This window comes from Tubulanus polymorphus, chromosome 2 (assembly GCF_964204645.1).
Source record: "Tubulanus polymorphus chromosome 2, tnTubPoly1.2, whole genome shotgun sequence".
Classification (NCBI taxonomy): domain Eukaryota; kingdom Metazoa; phylum Nemertea; class Palaeonemertea; order Tubulaniformes; family Tubulanidae; genus Tubulanus; species Tubulanus polymorphus.
This window is the reverse complement of record NC_134026.1, coordinates 2,084,377-2,101,516: the sequence shown is the minus strand read 5'-3', so window position 1 is coordinate 2,101,516 and position 17,140 is coordinate 2,084,377. Positions and strand designations below refer to the sequence as shown.

Sequence of the window (17,140 nt, the reverse complement as noted above, 5' to 3'; positions counted from 1 at the left end):
GCTTTAGTAGTTTTCATATCGCTGAATCGATAGCCGTGTTTACACTTGTAATAACTGCGTCCACCCGCCTTTCTGTATTCATTATTTCTGGCATTCTTTATGGGCGGAGCTTCTGGGCACATTGTAACTAGAATAATTAGGTAACGCAAAACAAAATTTTCCATTTCTTAACGCAAAATCAATGAATTTGAATTGAAATTTGTACCTTTACAAATTGGCCGTTTTTTGTCCCAATTTCCGCCTTTTAGACACCGCATGACTATTTCTTTCGTACGATTCGTCGCATTCGGAAATTCTGAATTCAACTTACAAGCGACTTTTACCGTATCTCCTTCTCTCCAACCTTTATCTATATGATCTCTTTTGATGGTGAAACCATTCGGATCTTCGGGCAGACTTGGGCATCTTCGACCTGTAGACGTTATTCGAGATATCTAATATCGATCAAACAACAAACTCCGCTGTGAAGCTGTAGCACCCGCACCAAAGAAACGATAGTGAACAAAAAACATTACTGTATTTTTCTTGAAATAAAGAAGTATCAACTTACGGACGCATTCGGGGACAAATATTTCGCTCCAACTTCCATTATTACAGAATATCTCTTTAGAGATGCTACCATCGATAAAAGAAAATTCGTCGTGGCATTTGTATATAGCTTTAACGCGATTTAATGCCGAGATGTTGCGTATTCTTGGTTCTAAAAAGATGGCATTTCTTCCAGTCGTCTTACTTTTCGTATCTGCAGTAGAATTCGTCATGTCTACAGCAGTATTTGTCGATCTCTTCTTTCTACGATGGTCTTGCAAACCTCTTTCAATCGAATTTAGAATAGACTCGGCTCCTGTTCGATGATCTTTGGTGGACCCTTCGACAGATTCTTTTGAATTGTGTATCGGTTTACCTTTATGATCTTTTTCGTTTTCTTTACCCAGATGATTAGTAACTTTTGAATTCTCAGTAACCATTCCTGGATTTAAGGGTGTTGAAATACTTATCGAGGTTTCTGAAATAGTAGATATTTGGGTTGGCTGTATTCTCGAAGTGTTCTTGTTTATAGTATATCCCGTTTTATCTATTGTATCACTTTTCTTAGATTTATTTTTAATACCGTTATTTGCAGAATCATTTAATGCGGCTTTAATCCACGGATCTTTATTCCTATGCGGCAGCGTGTCATCTGGACTACTTTTTATCAATGAAATATCTACGTTCGGCCAATCACCACTCAATGGAGGACACTGCATACTTGACGCTGGAAGGATGTGTAATATAAGAGATTAATAATCAATTATACACAAAACATTCACTTTTAAGTACTATTGTATATAAGTATGGGTAATTATTTTTATCAAGTCTACGTATAGTTTGTATAAAATCTTCAACCTTCAATTATTTTACTAGCGCCTTCGCACATCGGCCGAGCCATGTTCCATCTTCCGCTTTGTAGACACTTTATGATCTTCGTCTCGGTAGGATCTGTAGAAAATACGGAGTCGTTGTTACACTTCAGTGAAACTGTGTCCCCTGCCGTCCAGCCTTCGACTGCGAATTGTTCTTCCTCGATAAATCCATTCGGATCGTCTGGTAGATCGGGGCATCGTTTGCCTAATTCTGTAAAACAACAAAATACGCAAAAGGTGAGTTTTACAAGACGTTTTACAAAATGTAAACTTATTGGTGATTTCAGATTGAAGTTGCAACTTACTGATAACGCAACCAGGTATAAATGATTCGCTCCAGCTCCCATTATTACAATATATTTCTTTTACGAGGCTTCCATCACTGAATGAAAACTTGTCGTTGCATTTGATTATCGCTTTGATTACACGATTATCATCAAGTGCTGGGGATTTTGACATCTTAGTTGATGAAACAGAAGCAGATTTTTGTATAGTCAACTGAATAGTGTCATTTCGTCCTCTGTTCTTTTCATTTTTTACCGATCTCTTCTTTCTCAGCATCTGTTCACTGGATGTTTGGTTTCTTTCAGCCCATTTTCTCTGTTTACCTCTTCCCCTTTTATCGTCTTCCACGTTCTTGCTATCAATTGTTGTTCTATTTTTCCAGTTACTTGTTTGATTTGATTTGAAAGGTTTTACTGTTGTTGAATGATGATTTACGTCATTCATTAGCGCGAACTTTTCAGTTCCTTTATTAGGAGGATTACTAACTGTTATTACCCTTCCATCGTGATTTGAAAATGTCGGGATGTTTGTTGTGACGCTTTGTGATATTTCGTTTTTGCGCGACGGTAATGTTGCAGAAAGAACGGCGCCTTGAGCCTCACCAAATGGATCTGGTCGCAATTCCCCTGGAGTTAGGTAGTGTTCAGTTTTGTTTTTCGGAGAGACGGGGTAGTCAGTTGAATTCCAAAAATCCTCCTTTGAAAATCCTCCATTATTCTTACTGCCATTTCCTGAGCGGTTTCTCGGGGTTACTGTTGTGTGATATATAGACGTACTCGTGTGATCGTAAAAGTTTGACGTTGGCGCAGTAACTGTTCCGTTCGGAGAGGCATCGACTTTTGAATACGTAATCACTACATTCGGCCATTTATCATTCAATGGAGGACATTGCCCGAGCTCTGGAAAAAATAAAACAAGCTGCCACACGATTCAACTACCGGTATATATCTAATGAAGAACATTAATGGAAGACTTTTCTAGGCCTATATCGTGTTTTTTATACTTGTATCGAATCGTCGTGAGAGCCTGGTGGAGTTTACCTTACCCGTTAAGTTATAAGCCGTCAAGACGTGAGATTGAAACTGTAAAAGTTACAAATTAATCATATTACTGTAGGAAAAGATATATGTTTTCGTGGTGCGGGAGTGAGTGTAGTTCACCGCGCTCATTGACATAAGCTTATCGTAGACAGAAAGATTTTCGAGCATGGGATATGTCCCGATATCAGTGTACTTAATCAGCTAAATACGTATGCTGGCCCTCACATTGCAAAATATTTTCAAGAATATACTATGATATAGAACAAGTTCTAAAATCTATAAAAGAAAATGTTAACACACTTTCATTTTTTTTTCTCTTTACAAATTTTGCAAATTACGATTAATTGTGGTGTGACCGATCATATCAATGAAAAAAAATCTTTTCACATTTGTTTATCTTTTGGAACTCATAGCATTCATAGGCTAGAAATATTTGCTTCTTCTCTTAGTTCTCCAGTTACATAAACATGGTACGTACGATTGGTACAGGTCTCGAGGGACCCAACATGACAATTTTGTTCACGAGAAGATTGAAGGTTAAGAAGAATATGTTGAAGATTAAGAAGAATATGTTTGCTCAGTACCTGAAAGATCTTCTGCGATGTTGAAGTAAATACAAGAAATTAGCCATTTCACAACACTACAGATTTTTGAAAACTTACCAAGAGCCGGAAACAAATTGCATACAGAATGCGGCCGTCCATTTCTAATATGTTGATATGTATGGATCTGATAAATGTGAGCCCAGATATTTTCAAACATGAGGCTACCTATGGCCCATTCACTAAAATCCGTTGTTTTATCTAAGAAACCTATCAAGTGAGTAATAATATACAAGACCCCTTTCATGCCTCATCTTTAATCCAGCCCTAAGCGTCAACAAAGATGTTCCCGAGATGTTGCTTTGGAAACAATGAAAAGATAAATCGTGTTCGAATGTAAACGTGTATGCAACTGAAAAGCGAACATTCGAAATGACGTCATGAATATGTTTTTTTTGGAAAACAAAGACGATCCTCTTCTAGATGGTTCACAGAGGACGACACTTCACCGGGAACACGTTAAATCTTTTTCGAAGATGCACGACTTCCTTCAACAAGAACCCAAAAAGCACTAATTATCCTTTCGATATCCACTTTTCCTTCATGCATTCCTTTCCTTTGTTTAGTGAGTCCCCTCACCCTTCATATAATCTGGTCTAGATATCCTGGATGTGTTAATGAGAAGATCCACAACATGAAAAAGGCTTCAACAAACTAAAATTCATTTTCTATGTTTTTTTCATATTCAATTTCAAATTGCATACGTTAAGCACGAAACGAAATACAACTGTTTAATCATTACATACATGAGTAAAATATCAATCATTATTTCATCCATATTAGAATTGAAATATCCATTCCGACACTACATGTAATTACCAACGGTAACCCGCCACTAGTTTACCAAATATTATTTACAAAACCATGAATGAAATTTATCTTATAGCTCATTATGTATTTTAAAGAGAATATATCCAGCAATGACACTTCAATTAAAGCTAACCTGCTGCAGGACGTCACTCATCCCTCAGATATCATCATTCAAATTATCTTTTGTAGGCTACATTTTTCATTCATATAATGCTGTACCTAAGTACACATATAATAGTAGATATTCTTCAATAAATTTCGCTTAATTTTCCAGTAAAATCATTTAGTATTATTCATGATTTAAGATAAAATGCATAAAACGAAATAAAATCATCGCCGTTTCATAAGAAATTGAGTAAAATAAATCGAACGAAAGGATTGTTAGTTTATGACGATTTCTTCTTCTTTTTCTTCTTCTTACTGGGTGTGTCAGTGTCATCAGTTGTAACATTCACCGATGTATCCGTTTCCATCGTTTCGTTCATCGATTTATCTTTGCTCTTCTTTTTCTTCTTTTTCGGTGTCTGAGCGTCGTCGTCGGTTGTCTCGTTCAAAGTAACGTCCGCTTTCTTCTTTTTCTTCGGCGGTTCATCAGTTTCCATCGCTTCTTGTTTGACCTCCTCAGCGGCGCCGGACTTTCGCTTCTTCTTTTTGTCTTTTTTCTTCTGTTTCTTGTCCTTCTTTGCTTCATTCAAAGCAGCTTCCTTTGCCTAGAAGCACAAACAAAAATCCTCTTAAGATATACATGAAGCAGCACAAATTTTAGGGGTGGACTTCGGGGTTTCGGACACTTTTCTAGTCTAAGATCCCTATGGAGGTTGCCTACTTAACTAAGGCAGATGTTTTGGCGATTTCTGTCTAAGAAGAATCTGAAAAGGTACGATTTCTGGTTTCTGAGAGACTTAGAGTTACCAAGCCTCTGAAATCGCAGTTTCAGATTCCCAATTTTGAACACCTAAGGTTAACTCTACTTGCAGCCTCCTGCGTGGCTTCTTTATAGAAAGTTTGTCCTTCCTTTGCTTCTGGACCCCTGTCTCGCAATTTCCCTAGAATTGCCCATGAATTTATTCATAAGATTATTCTAAATCTTCTTACCAGAGATGAAGCTTCTCTCATTACGTCGATGTTCTTCTTGGGCGTTTCACCGGAATCGTAGAATTTCAAACGGTCCTCGACTTGTTCCCTCAAATGTTCGCCGTATATTGACGACTGATTTTCCGAGAAACAATCGATTCTCGAAGCTATCGAACACTTGTTGGCTAAATATCTAGAAATGCGACCCTTATTAGCTGCAGCGGCTCGGCCGATGAACGTCGAGTGGTAAATCAGTCCGTACTTCGGAGTATTTCCTCTTGTTTTTAAAGCTCTGAAATAATGATTCACACAATTTACGGAATTAGTATCTCTTAATTCTCGAACTCAGAAAAGAAAGACTTTCAATATTTTACAATACAATACCTGAACAATGCTTTTTCAGCTCCGAGAATCTGTACCGTCGACGCTGGATATTTTGCCAAATTAGTCAAACTACCGGCGTGCGAAATAAGCCTTGCACCGACCTGGATGGAAAATGAAGATCAACAGTAAATATCAATACTAGAATTGTGTCTAAATATCGAGTTGTGACAGATTTACCTGTTCTCCGATGAGTGCAGCGAGATTCGGGGCAACTTGTGACATTTTGCTGTGTAGGTAATTATACAAAGATTTGCGGTAATCGGCCAAAGCGATAACACGTGAACAGAACATCTGAATATTAATCAGATCCACTGGAGAGATATCCATTCCTAAAATATCAATTAATATAGCGTTAGTTTTTTGAAAGATCATCTTGGCGTCAGTTTAATCTCAGGGCAGCGGGATTTAACATCTCAGCTCAAGTCCGATACTGATAACTTACCCATGGATGATTTCGACGCGTCGAGCACTGCTTTCGCGAGAGCGCTGTCCATCAGAACTTCTTCTAATTCAGCCACTTTTTCGTCGGTCATTTCTTTACGGTTTTTGATGATCTTCACACATCGGGCGAACAAGTTGTTTTCTTTGACGATCTTAATCAGCTCCGGGAAGTGATACGAATACCATTCTCTGAAATGTACCATTTTAACGATTACATGCTCCATAAATTTTGAAACAAATGAATAGATATGTTGGAGAAAGTAATTGCAACTAGCACACTTTGAAGTGTACCGTATGGGTATATAAATACAAGACCCCACAATGTGAAGATCCAACACGGATTTTCACTATTTTATCATCATAGCATGAATCTTATATAAACCAGAAAAGCTACATATTTTCAACTTTTTAATAAATCATCCACCTAAATCTGATTTAAAAAAAAAATAAATCCAAACAAGGTAAAGCAGTGAACTTAAAACATATTTTCTCATTCTATAAAAGTGTAATGGCACATAGAAGCCTCCTCACATACCTTATTCTCATAGAGAATGTGTTGATATCTTTGTCAAGTTGGTCCAGTAACGCGATACTCTGAATGATCATGTTATCAACTCGATTTACGTTAAATTTCACTTTGCAGCGCGAATAACTGTGACCCAAACCGAGTTGGGCTTTCGACTGCGATTTTTCTGTTAGACCTTTTACCAAGTGGTGAAAATGATACCTCACCCCTGAAAAAACGAATGAAACACATAAATATAGGAGACGAAATTGATGAAGATTAGATTGTGCAACACCAAAATGCTTTCCCCCAGATAATCAAAATATCATTATTCAAAATATCATCATTATTTCTCAAAAGTGAAGGAACTTCAAGGATTTTCTGGCAATTTGCTCGAATTAAAGAACATTGAAGCTCAAAAGCATTTTCTGTAAAGGAGTTTAAAGAATCAAGGAGTTGTAGAGAACCTGTTAGAATAAACATCCTATTCATATTTTACATAAAACCTACCACGAATAATTTCAGGGGTAACGCCTGTATGTTTAACAGATACATTGTCAAACATCTCCGAAATGGCCGCTCCGAGTTTAGCATCGCCGATTCCGAGAAGAGATTTCGATTTCTTGCTCGCTTTAGGAAGATTCGTTTCCAAGAACAACTTCAGATCGTCGTGAAGTATACCTGAAATACAAATCGTCGTTAATTAAATCGAATAAAATCTAGCGAACGGAGGCTGAAATTTCACGAATGAGTTTTTACCTTCAGAAATGCTATTAATGTTATCCAAAGCGTTCGTTCCACTCTTGAAAGGCGAGAATGAAACCAAATTCACAATGGAATTGAATTTGCTGATATCAGTCGCGCTTTGTTCCACCTCCGGTAGAAACATGGCCATCTCTTCAAATTCCTTCACCTTGAACAACGCATACCCAGATGCATGTTCATACAATACGTGGAACGTTTGAACCTGAAATGATTAATTCGAACATGAATAAAAGATTTTCATCGTTTAGATTAGAAGAACGAGAAAGCCTTTTACTCGCAAACAGTTTGCAAACCAGAAGCGTAATAAATGACATGAAGATCAGACGTATTAAAATGATAAATTGCACTTTATTTGTTTGTGTAGCTATATCGTAAAATGTTTACAATAAAATCAATTCAATTCAAAAGTTCCAGAAAACGACAGCATTATCAAGACGAAGATTACGACAAAATAAACTTATCATAGAAAACAAAGACAGCTCCCAAATATACAGCGAAAATATCTTAAAATCAACAAGGCTAGGAATCATTAAAATCACTTACCATTATTAAACAATTTACAAAGTTTGTCCCGAATTGGGACCCACGTGTACGTAAATAAATTCAATACAATACAATTCAATACAATGTTGTATGGAGGGTTCGAATCCCGATAATTAACGTTGGGTCAACACATTTCCAGCAAATGATGATTTTCTGATAAGGTCGTTGAATATTCATATTCTACTTGAGATAAATAAGGTTTCATTTCGATCTGATCCATTGTCCACGAGAAATTCTATGATCTGGGATTTTATCAAAAAATAAATATATACAGGATTCGTACCCTGATCCGGATTCATTTTCGGTTATGGCTGCACCCTTAACACAAGGTCGTAGGTTAAGGTGGAATAAATTTTCAAATATTTTTCGAATAGCAGCGCGTGCTTAGGTCTACCTCGAGAAGAAAAGGATAAATCGAATCCAAAAACGTAAGCACTTTATCTGGAATGATATTCTTCCGAGGAAGTAGAGTGCTGGTAGTGTATCGCCTGCCCATTGCCTTCCCCTTACGTTCAAAGAATTAGGCCTGCTGACAGTGCTGTCTGTGTGTGAACTGTGTGTCTTCTGTGCTTCACCTCTGCTGTGGAAAATTGATCGCAATCCTATATCGGATTATTAATAAAGCAGCACCTGCCTTAGTGAAAGTCTGATTAGTACCGATGTGAAAACATTAACATCATCAACAATGTAATGTAAATGTATGATCGCACACAAGGACGGTAGGCAGCCTACCGCACCGGTATTCGCAGGAAGCCTGTTCAGCTTGATTTGATTATTCATAATCATAGAGCGCTTTAGCCACCCACCCAGGTGATCAGTAAGATTGAATTGGCAGATTCCAGTTCGTAACTAAGCTTGAGTCCTGCATCTTTTCTTTCAGAAGCTCATTTACACAATAATATGCCAAACCGGAAAAGAAAAGTATCGAAAGAACTGAAAAAGAAGTTATTGGAGTTTTCTACGGTCAGATTGTGTTACTAACTACATTCACTATTCTAGAATATTTGGCATTATTGGTTTTAGATATTGGTATTTTTCTTGTAAATTTTAGAGAAGTGAACATATAAGCAATCATCTAAAAGTGATTGTCCCTCCTGACAGAAAGATTCAACTTCGCTTGTTAAATCCATATATAACGTGTCAGTTGTGTGCTGGATATCTTATCGAAGCAGTTACCATCACTGAATGTCTTCATAGTTGTAAGTATTAAATTACCCACCCCATTCATAGCCTATCAATGAGTCAGTGTTACAATCCAAAACAATCAATTTATTCTATATTTGTAGTTAATGTATTTGATCGTGTTTCAGTCTGTCGAAGTTGTCTCGTGAAGCATTTCTATAAAAGTCTACATTGCCCGAGTTGCGAGCTAGAAATTCATCCTACGAATCCACTCTCGTTCATCAAGTAAAACAACCTTGGAGTAATCAATTACGCCTATACCACTACCAACATGCTATCGGTTAAGTTTGCATTGCTGTAATTAATTTTTTCGGTTTTATTTTATAGATATGACCGACAAAAACAAGATATATTAGCCAAATTGTTACCTCATCTCAGTAAAGGTAAGATAGAACGATGACCACACTCAAACGTGGTGAACGGATAATAAGATAAAATCCCACTATTTACAGATTAAAAGAATTTAAAAACCAGAATTAATTTATTAAATCTAAAATATATAAAAGACACGACGTTTCGATCTCACCCTAGAGATCATCGTCACCTGACGATGTCATTGTCATTGCAAGATGTTAGTGACCATTAGTGATATTTCGGATTTTCTAGATGTGTTTTTTTCTTTACTTTAGAGGAAACAAGAAGGGAATATCAGTTTTACAAGGAAAGAAATCTTCCAGTCCCAGAAAAAGGTATTTTTTTTCGAATTCCCAATCGTTAAATGAAATTTTTTAACTTTCACCTGGTATTTTGTGAAGGTTTTAGAAAATGAATTATGTTCATTTCATTGCAATATACACAATGTATTTGTAGTTTTATTGAGTCAAGAAGAACTTGACGAGTTAGAAAGAAAGCAGATTCCCTTGAAACGTCCTAGGCTTGTTTCAATTGTTTTGGAATTTGCTGGGTAAGCAAAAAATCCCTCAATGTAAATAGAATTGTTCCTCAACAGTTTATATAGCCTAATACTGTTTCTCTTCGTTCATTACAGATTCAGTGGTGAAGTGGAGTTGATGGTTGAGGTAAGTAATTGTTGAAAAATTTGATGGTCAAATCTTAAATGCACGGAGCTTGTTTTACTAATCAATCCAGGACAAAAAATTGTCGAATACATTCGATTCAACATTTTCAGCCATTGTTCAAGCGTTACATTAGAGTGACTGGAGGAGCTACTATCAAACAACTAAAACAATTCATCATCAACAAACTACAATTAAGTGGCGATATGAAGGCGAGTTCGACTATTCTGATGAATTTTTTCTCGACAGGGTTCCACTATTTTTCAATCCAATGTTTTGTAAATTACAGGTACACATCTACTGCGATGATGATCATCTGTCTGAAGAATTTGAACTTGCACAAATACAGGATCAGTATTGTGATGATCAGGTAAATCGATTGCTTAAACTTCTACTTGAAATAGCCATTATGTCTATAACTGGAGTTCAATTCGTTTATTTCAGGAATCTATTATCAAACTCGACTATGGAATTTCTAAAGAATGAATCCCGAAAACAGCTAGAAGTCGTTGAAATGGATGGACATCACCGTTGTTATTCGTAGCTACTCATGTAAACGTAGTGCTAAAATGAAGCTTATCAAAGTTATACCATGTACAATGTATATAGAATTCACTCATAAAGAGCTCGTTGTAGAAAAAAAAAAATATGTAAATAAAAGCAAGATGTGATATTTGTGTAGAAATCTCTTGTACTGCATTTTATTCAGTTACAAACAAGGTTTTAACAAAATGAGGCTTTGACAAGTTTTATAAATGCAAGTTTTCATGACAATTCTTTGAGGACGATGTATTCCACATTGATTTTTTCCTGGCAAGTTGTTACAACTGAAGGATCATCATCTTCACGTTAAATTGTATCCTAGTGGATCTAAGCCTTTATCCAGTAGAGCGACTGACGATTCTTGTAACATACGTAATAATTTCTGCAATTCTTCGCTAGGAAATACCTGTAAATCAGAGTCGCAGAATGGCATTTACCGGTACTATGACTTCAAGAATGTGCTTAGATTATCCGAATCGGGGATTGTTCATTTTGAAGTTACAAACCTTATAAAGTGCGTATCTTTCAGAAGCTACAACATCGGCCAACTGAATACATTCCTGATACTGTTCAGTGGCGTGTAGAACTTTATGCAACAAGAAACAGATCGTAGGTAAACATAGTTGCCGAAGTAAAACCATCTGCTGACGACGTGATTCATTATCTTCATCATTTTGTTGGTGAACGTCGACCATCCATCCAGCATCCACAAACAGTAATACATTGTACATACGATCAACTGTTGTCTGTAAAAAAATGTGTGTATTTTTAACTGACAGATTCAAGACATCAGAATTCACCGCTAGTTTTAAATTTGATCGAACCTTTGTTTGCGACATGAGCGAATGTTGCCAGCGTTCTAAGTCGGCCTCATATTGTCGATGTTTGTGTTCGTAAGCTACGATCACAGTGAATGTTTCACTATCAGGACGCACCGGTTTCTCTGGTCTCGAATGATGAAAGTGTTTAAACCAGTCGTTGAACGAATCATGAGCGTCCTACAATAGATTGAATCAATCACAAACCAAGCTGAGATACAACGAAACCTCCTAATAACAGCCCTGGATCTAATGATTAATCAGTTATAACAAAACTTGAATTTTATCCCAAAATAGAACAATTTCAATAATTTTATACTGGATATAAGGAACTATCGGTTACAACGAACAGATTTTCTGGTCCCCTTAAGCTCGTAATGAGGTTTCACTATTCATTGCCACAAAAAATTCAAAATTTCACTAACTCCTTAATATCAACTAATAATCATACGCACCAGATACGCTTGTATGCAGAGATGTTCTCGTATAGCATTATCATCATCAGGTTCAAGTTCCGTCAGTCCCTACAGTAATTAATATGTAAATAATCATAAAGACTGCTAACAGAATCAATCTCGGAATTTAGTGAATAATCAAACTAACCATTGAGACCGCATTTCGATGTATGGCATCAATAGATCCGGTTGGAATTTTATTGAAGACAGCTCTTGCAGCATCATGCTTCTTCAGCGCTAAAGAACAAACAAGCAAATAAAAGACTTGGTGTGGTGTACAATCCATTATAAAGTTTATCAAAACGAACATGCACTCACCCATGAAAGACCTCATCACTGCATTCGCTTGTCTCATAGCTTCCGCTCTCTGAGTCTCATCAAAAACTAACCAATCAATGGCTTCAATTTTAATTCTATCTTCCTGAAATGAACAAAACGTGTGTAAGTTCCATATACCTGTACATCGAATAGGGTAGATCTGCAGGAAAGATTTCTCATATAAGGTGTCCTACAGCTGACCTCAGTTGTGACGGCTTCTAATGCAGTTCCTGTGTTGAGACTAAACTCAGCAGCACCGTAAGCACGTATATTTTCAACCACTAATTTAGTAATACTTGGTACATCTAATCCTTCCTCTTCGGCTAATATCAAACAATTCTGTCTTTCATCCTTTTCATGGATACCTTCAACAAAATCACAAAATAATTACTCATACTTTTTGCAATTATGCAGTATATTTCAATGTTACAAATTCAGCTTACCTTCTAAAAATCGTGCATACCATTGAACCTGCCTGTCTTTAGGCAGTTTAGACACATATGCAGCTACAAGATGGTTATGTTTCTCCTCAATTAAATCAGAAACGTAAGCTTCTAGAACCATTGTACAAACTTCATCCTTAGAAATGAAAATAAGGAGTTCATCTAAAGTAAGGAATCAGATATTTGGAATTATTTGCTAGCTGTATGATTTACCTTCGTGCAGAGATTAGTGAGATTGGCAAACAATACCAAGTGAGCCATAAATCGAATCAAATGATGACTGGGACGTTCTTTCATTTTCAACCATGAGTTCATATGATCTAACAAACCTATGAACGAAACAATGGAAATATATATACCCGTATATAATATATAAATGCATTAAGAGATTTTTTCAGATTTGAGTAAGTCTTACCATCAATATCACCCAATATGATATATTTCTGAATTATCTGATACGATTGCAATCCTTCTTTCCTTATATTCTGAAATTGAAAAAATAATTCATTATCTCGAAAATCATCTAGAGAGAATGATATTAGCGCAATGATTTTGGTCTTTTACCTCGTTGGGAGAAGCTTCTATGTCTTTGAAAACTGTTTTGAAGTCAGTCCTTAAACATTCACAAGAAATACGCAATTTCAAGAAAGCAAGCCATTTATCATTACAAGAAATATATCATATGTATTCTACTTACAGATGTTGATTTGCGGCCATGAGCTGTGATTGTTTATTGCTATGCACTTGTATTTCTTGTTCGACGCGATTGTCCACCAGAACTTTACAATAAGCCCACGTATAATCATGCCATGATTTACACGCAGACAGTAATGGTTTCAAGTTACCGCAATATGAAGCATATATTGCACGCTCTAATGGATGAACATGCTCCTGTATGGAAATATAATAGTTAGATTGCTATCATTTAATGATTGAAAGTGGCCTTGAAGCCGACTTCTAAAAACAATTTGTATATTGAAGCTCATGGACTATCTATTAACAAGTGGAAAATTGTTAATATGAATCTTGTGGAAATTATTGTATTAAACTGTTGTCATTTTATCCAAATCTGGATTTACATGAATATCTCGGCCAGTACTTCTGGTAATCATTGTAATAAACATGTTTAGTATTAGACCGAATCGGATTAGCAAGGTTTCACTATTTAATGAAAGCCCATTTTTCTCAATATCGCACTCACATCTTCTGCCATCGTCCACGCAACAGATTTCCATACATCGCGATACATGTTTCCATTAATCGGTTGAATCATAGAATTATTTCCGAATCCTTCGTAATTCGGATCGTGATAAAGTCGCCAGCCCTCTAAACTAGCAGCTCTCCACGCTTGACCACATCTTATACACAACTGTTGAGCCTACAACAGTGGTGAAAACAAAATTTCATTAATTTTCACACATTTTTGAAAATGCTCACATTATTTTCATAATTCATCGCAGAGATTTCAACATTTAGACTTTTTCACATCAATTTCACCCTTGCTATGACGACATCAGCCCAATATACTGAACTGGATACTTTTCAAATTGCTCAATACATTCACTCAGAAAAGGACCTGGTACACACCTCGTCTAACTGACCAGCACGTATCAGCGCGAACATATATTTGAATAATTTGTCTTCATCCTCCTTATCGAGATCGGCGAGTTGCTTTTTCTGTCGTAAAGGGGCATCAGGATCCTACAATACAATCACAACCAGTTTACATAAAACTCGTACATCTGACAAAGTGTTCAAAAATTACTAAAACGTAATTACCATTTCAGTAACCAACAAACGATTGATTGAAGATTCCATTGGCATCTGATGACTCTTTTGTTGTAGTGTATATAAAGTATTTTCCCTGGAGAAAATATCATAATAACGTGATGACTGATTTTTCATCGAATAAGTTTTTAAATTTTGGACATATACATCTGTATATTACATTCATATTTTAATGATATGTATCCGACGTACCAGGCAGCTGATTTGTCTGTTGAAAATTCCACTTGGGAATAGTAGTTTTCTAGGACACTTTCAGCGCTTTGTTCAAGCCAGTCAATAACTATCTGAATAGGGAAAAATAGAGTGAAAATAAATGATCAGAATATTGCCTCATATTTACCCAGCGAGGCCCAGGATCTAGGTACGTATAATAACTCTATTGTGAAATACCTGCGCCTGTCTTGTGAGTGCATCTCGTTCAAATAAAGCTTGCATGAGATGATTTTCACTCAATCCAATTGTCTATAAAAAATAATGTGTATACATGATATATAACACATGTGAGGGATAGTAGATATGTACCAGAGAACTATCACTCGATCTTATCTATGGATTCTGGTTTTCTAAGTGGTTGAAGGAGAGTTTTAATCGAGCTCTAACAAGTTAGAATATTCTTCTGACACATTCGTTTTGACCAGAATCCAATCAACATATTTCAACATACAATCTTTTGAATACAAAAAATGTGAAAGTCAAATATCATACTCTCACCGACTGGATACGATTGGCTGTTATTTACCTGGTGTTCAATAAGCATATCTTCCTCTTCACCCATAACCTCAGAATCCAATCTATCTCTATACAGCGCATTTAACAAAGCCCACGTTGATCTTTCCGCAGTCAAATTATGTAGAACGCTGCTTAATTTATTTGTCCTGTGAAATTAAGCAAACTTTAAAGATGGAAATAATTCATATTCCAATATATGATTATACATGAATTCAGTCTATTGACATTTTTTCTTGGTGTTTGAAATTGGTGTTGATCACAAGATAACAAGCACATCCGATTGGGACACATAATTCAAATCAACAAATAGTATATGATATTAATGAATAGTTGTTTTTTGTATTGATACATACTTGGAACGGCCTGGAGTGGTCAAGTTGGACACTTTACACAGCAAACTAACTTGATCTTTACATAAATTTTCATAATCATTCAGAAGATCGAACAATTCCTGTTCGCCTCGACGGGTTTTCATCGAATTTTTGAAATCTTCAAAAAGTCCAGTCGAAGCTGCGTACAAAAAAACAATTAACTTACTGGTAAATCAAACAACATCATAACATGAGAATTTATCAATAGTGATTTTACCTGCAATTTCTGGCATCTCTTCAGCCATTACAGATATATTTGTGGTAATTGCTTCCCCAGCTCCCATATGATCAGCCTATATAAAACTTGGTCGTTAATGTTAATTTCATCAGATTCATGACAGATACTTTTTATATAGTAGTAATACTTACCATAGTTGTTTCGAAAGCCTGAGGTCCAAGTGTCATCGATGCAAGCCATCCCGGAGTCAGTGGAACTGTGTTCTCCAACATCGATGCTGATAAAGTATCTTTACGAAGAAGATTGCGATATATTCAAAAGATTTCTATTCTGAAGATCATGTAAATTAAGCTAAAAAGGATATGAATGTACTGTACTTACAATCCTTTCTGATTGTTTTTGGTCGTAATGGAGTTTTAACTTTTCTTCCAAATCCCGGAGTTCCCACTGCATCATTCAAAAGTGCAACACCTTCATCAATGTCAAGGAAACAAAACAACGCAACAATATATGTATAACGTTTTAAAGTTAAAGCAAGGTCTTCGCATTTACATTTGTAGATAAAGGGATACTTTTTGTAACATTAATGTTCGATCTTCTCCTGTCAGCTCGACTGATTGATTCCACTCTGGGAAGTGGAGAATCACCCGCCAACAAATCAGTAAATGACATATCTGCTTTTCACCATAGGCCTATGTGATTGATATCCAATCCTGAAATATGAAACCATCAAATGTCTTTAGGCATCATAGGAGTAAGGCTGAGGCAAAAGTAAGCACCAAAGAAGACAAGTTAGTTATTACACGTCACTGTGGCTACTCGTAGACTCGAACCTTGGCCAGTAAATTACTAGTGCAGCATCAAACCACTAGACCACCGAGCTCACTGACAGCTGGTTGAATGTTTTAACTAGACATAGCCTCACCTTATCCTAATCCTATCTTCTACCAATTTATGGCCCTAGCTAGTCTATCCCTAGTTGTGAAACGGAACCCTGGCTCTGGACCCTCTTCTCACCCTCGTGACACTAACTCTATCGAAACCAACCCTAAACCCAATAAAATGATTTTATTGTTACATAATATATGGATCCGGCAAAATAGCGTTCAGAAGTCGGTGACCGGATCCGGCTAACTAAGTCTAAATAATCACTTCCATTTTAATTTCTTTATCTGACTACAGATCGATTTAGCACTAATTTTTGGCATCTTTTATTCCTTTTTGTGAAACGAGAATACTGGATACAAATTACGTAGGAGAGACAGGAATATGATTTGAGAAACTTCACGGATTTTAAACTTACAAAAATCTATACACTAAATTTCACCGGCCGCGACGAAAGATGGCGCTATTTTTCAATCGGGGACGATTGGTTTTAGTGGAGGGCTGCGTATTGCAGTTCGGACTGGGAATCGGACTCAACTCAACGACGATCATTCTCACGGAC

General features: G+C 36.4%; 3 protein-coding genes across 5 annotated transcripts; 1 reads left to right on the top strand and 2 right to left on the bottom strand.

Annotated features, from left to right (window-relative positions):
- Positions 1 to 4,007: 4,007 nt before the first annotated feature.
- Positions 4,008 to 7,932, bottom strand: LOC141898687 (nucleolar protein 56-like). Its single transcript, XM_074784724.1, has 9 exons — positions 7,853 to 7,932; positions 7,304 to 7,511; positions 7,055 to 7,225; positions 6,575 to 6,773; positions 6,041 to 6,228; positions 5,776 to 5,927; positions 5,599 to 5,699; positions 5,236 to 5,506; positions 4,008 to 4,850 (listed from the first exon to the last, which is right to left on the bottom strand). The coding sequence occupies exons 1-9, from the start codon at positions 7,853 to 7,855 to the stop codon at positions 4,527 to 4,529; spliced, it is 1,617 nt and encodes a 538-aa protein (XP_074640825.1). The 5' UTR covers positions 7,856 to 7,932; the 3' UTR covers positions 4,008 to 4,526.
- Positions 7,933 to 8,198: 266 nt separating this feature from the next.
- On the top strand, positions 8,199 to 10,725 carry LOC141899984 (polycomb group RING finger protein 6-like). The gene is made up of 11 exons (XM_074786654.1): positions 8,199 to 8,280; positions 8,733 to 8,815; positions 8,904 to 9,051; positions 9,163 to 9,259; positions 9,362 to 9,417; positions 9,664 to 9,723; positions 9,845 to 9,938; positions 10,023 to 10,053; positions 10,164 to 10,262; positions 10,340 to 10,420; positions 10,495 to 10,725. The coding sequence occupies exons 2-11, from the start codon at positions 8,753 to 8,755 to the stop codon at positions 10,534 to 10,536; spliced, it is 771 nt and encodes a 256-aa protein (XP_074642755.1). The 5' UTR covers positions 8,199 to 8,280; positions 8,733 to 8,752; the 3' UTR covers positions 10,537 to 10,725.
- An 11-nt stretch (positions 10,726 to 10,736) lies between these two features.
- LOC141899982 (nuclear pore complex protein Nup107-like) lies at positions 10,737 to 17,041 on the bottom strand. 3 transcript variants are annotated; one of them, XM_074786652.1, is made up of 25 exons: positions 16,997 to 17,035; positions 16,619 to 16,741; positions 16,266 to 16,406; positions 16,075 to 16,164; positions 15,885 to 15,982; positions 15,733 to 15,808; positions 15,498 to 15,654; positions 15,155 to 15,290; positions 14,806 to 14,877; positions 14,608 to 14,699; positions 14,407 to 14,491; positions 14,215 to 14,328; positions 13,829 to 14,005; positions 13,325 to 13,518; positions 13,192 to 13,240; positions 13,043 to 13,112; positions 12,841 to 12,956; positions 12,628 to 12,763; positions 12,386 to 12,549; positions 12,185 to 12,287; positions 12,015 to 12,103; positions 11,867 to 11,935; positions 11,418 to 11,591; positions 11,100 to 11,339; positions 10,737 to 10,999 (listed from the first exon to the last, which is right to left on the bottom strand). In XM_074786652.1, exons 3-25 carry the CDS (start codon positions 16,363 to 16,365, stop codon positions 10,895 to 10,897), a joined length of 2,706 nt encoding a protein of 901 aa, XP_074642753.1. In that variant the 5' UTR covers positions 16,366 to 16,406; positions 16,619 to 16,741; positions 16,997 to 17,035; the 3' UTR covers positions 10,737 to 10,894. The 3 variants fall into 3 exon arrangements, with proteins under 3 accessions (XP_074642753.1, XP_074642752.1, XP_074642754.1); XM_074786651.1 differs by lacking the exon at positions 16,619 to 16,741 and having other exon boundaries at positions 16,997 to 17,041; XM_074786653.1 differs by lacking the exon at positions 16,619 to 16,741 and having other exon boundaries at positions 13,829 to 13,996; positions 16,997 to 17,041.
- Between the last annotated feature and the right edge of the window lie 99 nt (positions 17,042 to 17,140).

What these genes read in the sequence shown, in the direction of transcription:
- LOC141898687 (XM_074784724.1), bottom strand. An exon ending in GCTGAAAAAGCATTGTTCAG is followed by an intron (nt 5,507 to 5,598) that starts GTATTGTATTGT and finishes TCATTATTTCAG; the next exon opens with AGCTTTAAAAACAAGAGGAA. An exon ending in TGAGAGAAGCTTCATCTCTG is followed by an intron (nt 4,851 to 5,235) that starts GTAAGAAGATTT and finishes TTGTGCTTCTAG; the next exon opens with GCAAAGGAAGCTGCTTTGAA.
- LOC141899984 (XM_074786654.1), top strand. Translation starts at nt 8,753, where the DNA reads ATGCCAAACCGGAAAAGAAAAGTATCGAAAGAACTGAAAAAGAAGTTA. An exon ending in CACTGAATGTCTTCATAGTT is followed by an intron (nt 9,052 to 9,162) that starts GTAAGTATTAAA and finishes ATCGTGTTTCAG; the next exon opens with TCTGTCGAAGTTGTCTCGTG. An exon ending in ATTGTTTTGGAATTTGCTGG is followed by an intron (nt 9,939 to 10,022) that starts GTAAGCAAAAAA and finishes CGTTCATTACAG; the next exon opens with ATTCAGTGGTGAAGTGGAGT.
- LOC141899982 (XM_074786651.1), bottom strand. Translation starts at nt 16,365, where the DNA reads ATGTCATTTACTGATTTGTTGGCGGGTGATTCTCCACTTCCCAGAGTG. An exon ending in GTTTGTTGGTTACTGAAATG is followed by an intron (nt 14,329 to 14,406) that starts GTAATTACGTTT and finishes ATTGTATTGTAG; the next exon opens with GATCCTGATGCCCCTTTACG. An exon ending in TAGAAGCTTCTCCCAACGAG is followed by an intron (nt 13,113 to 13,191) that starts GTAAAAGACCAA and finishes TTTCAATTTCAG; the next exon opens with AATATAAGGAAAGAAGGATT.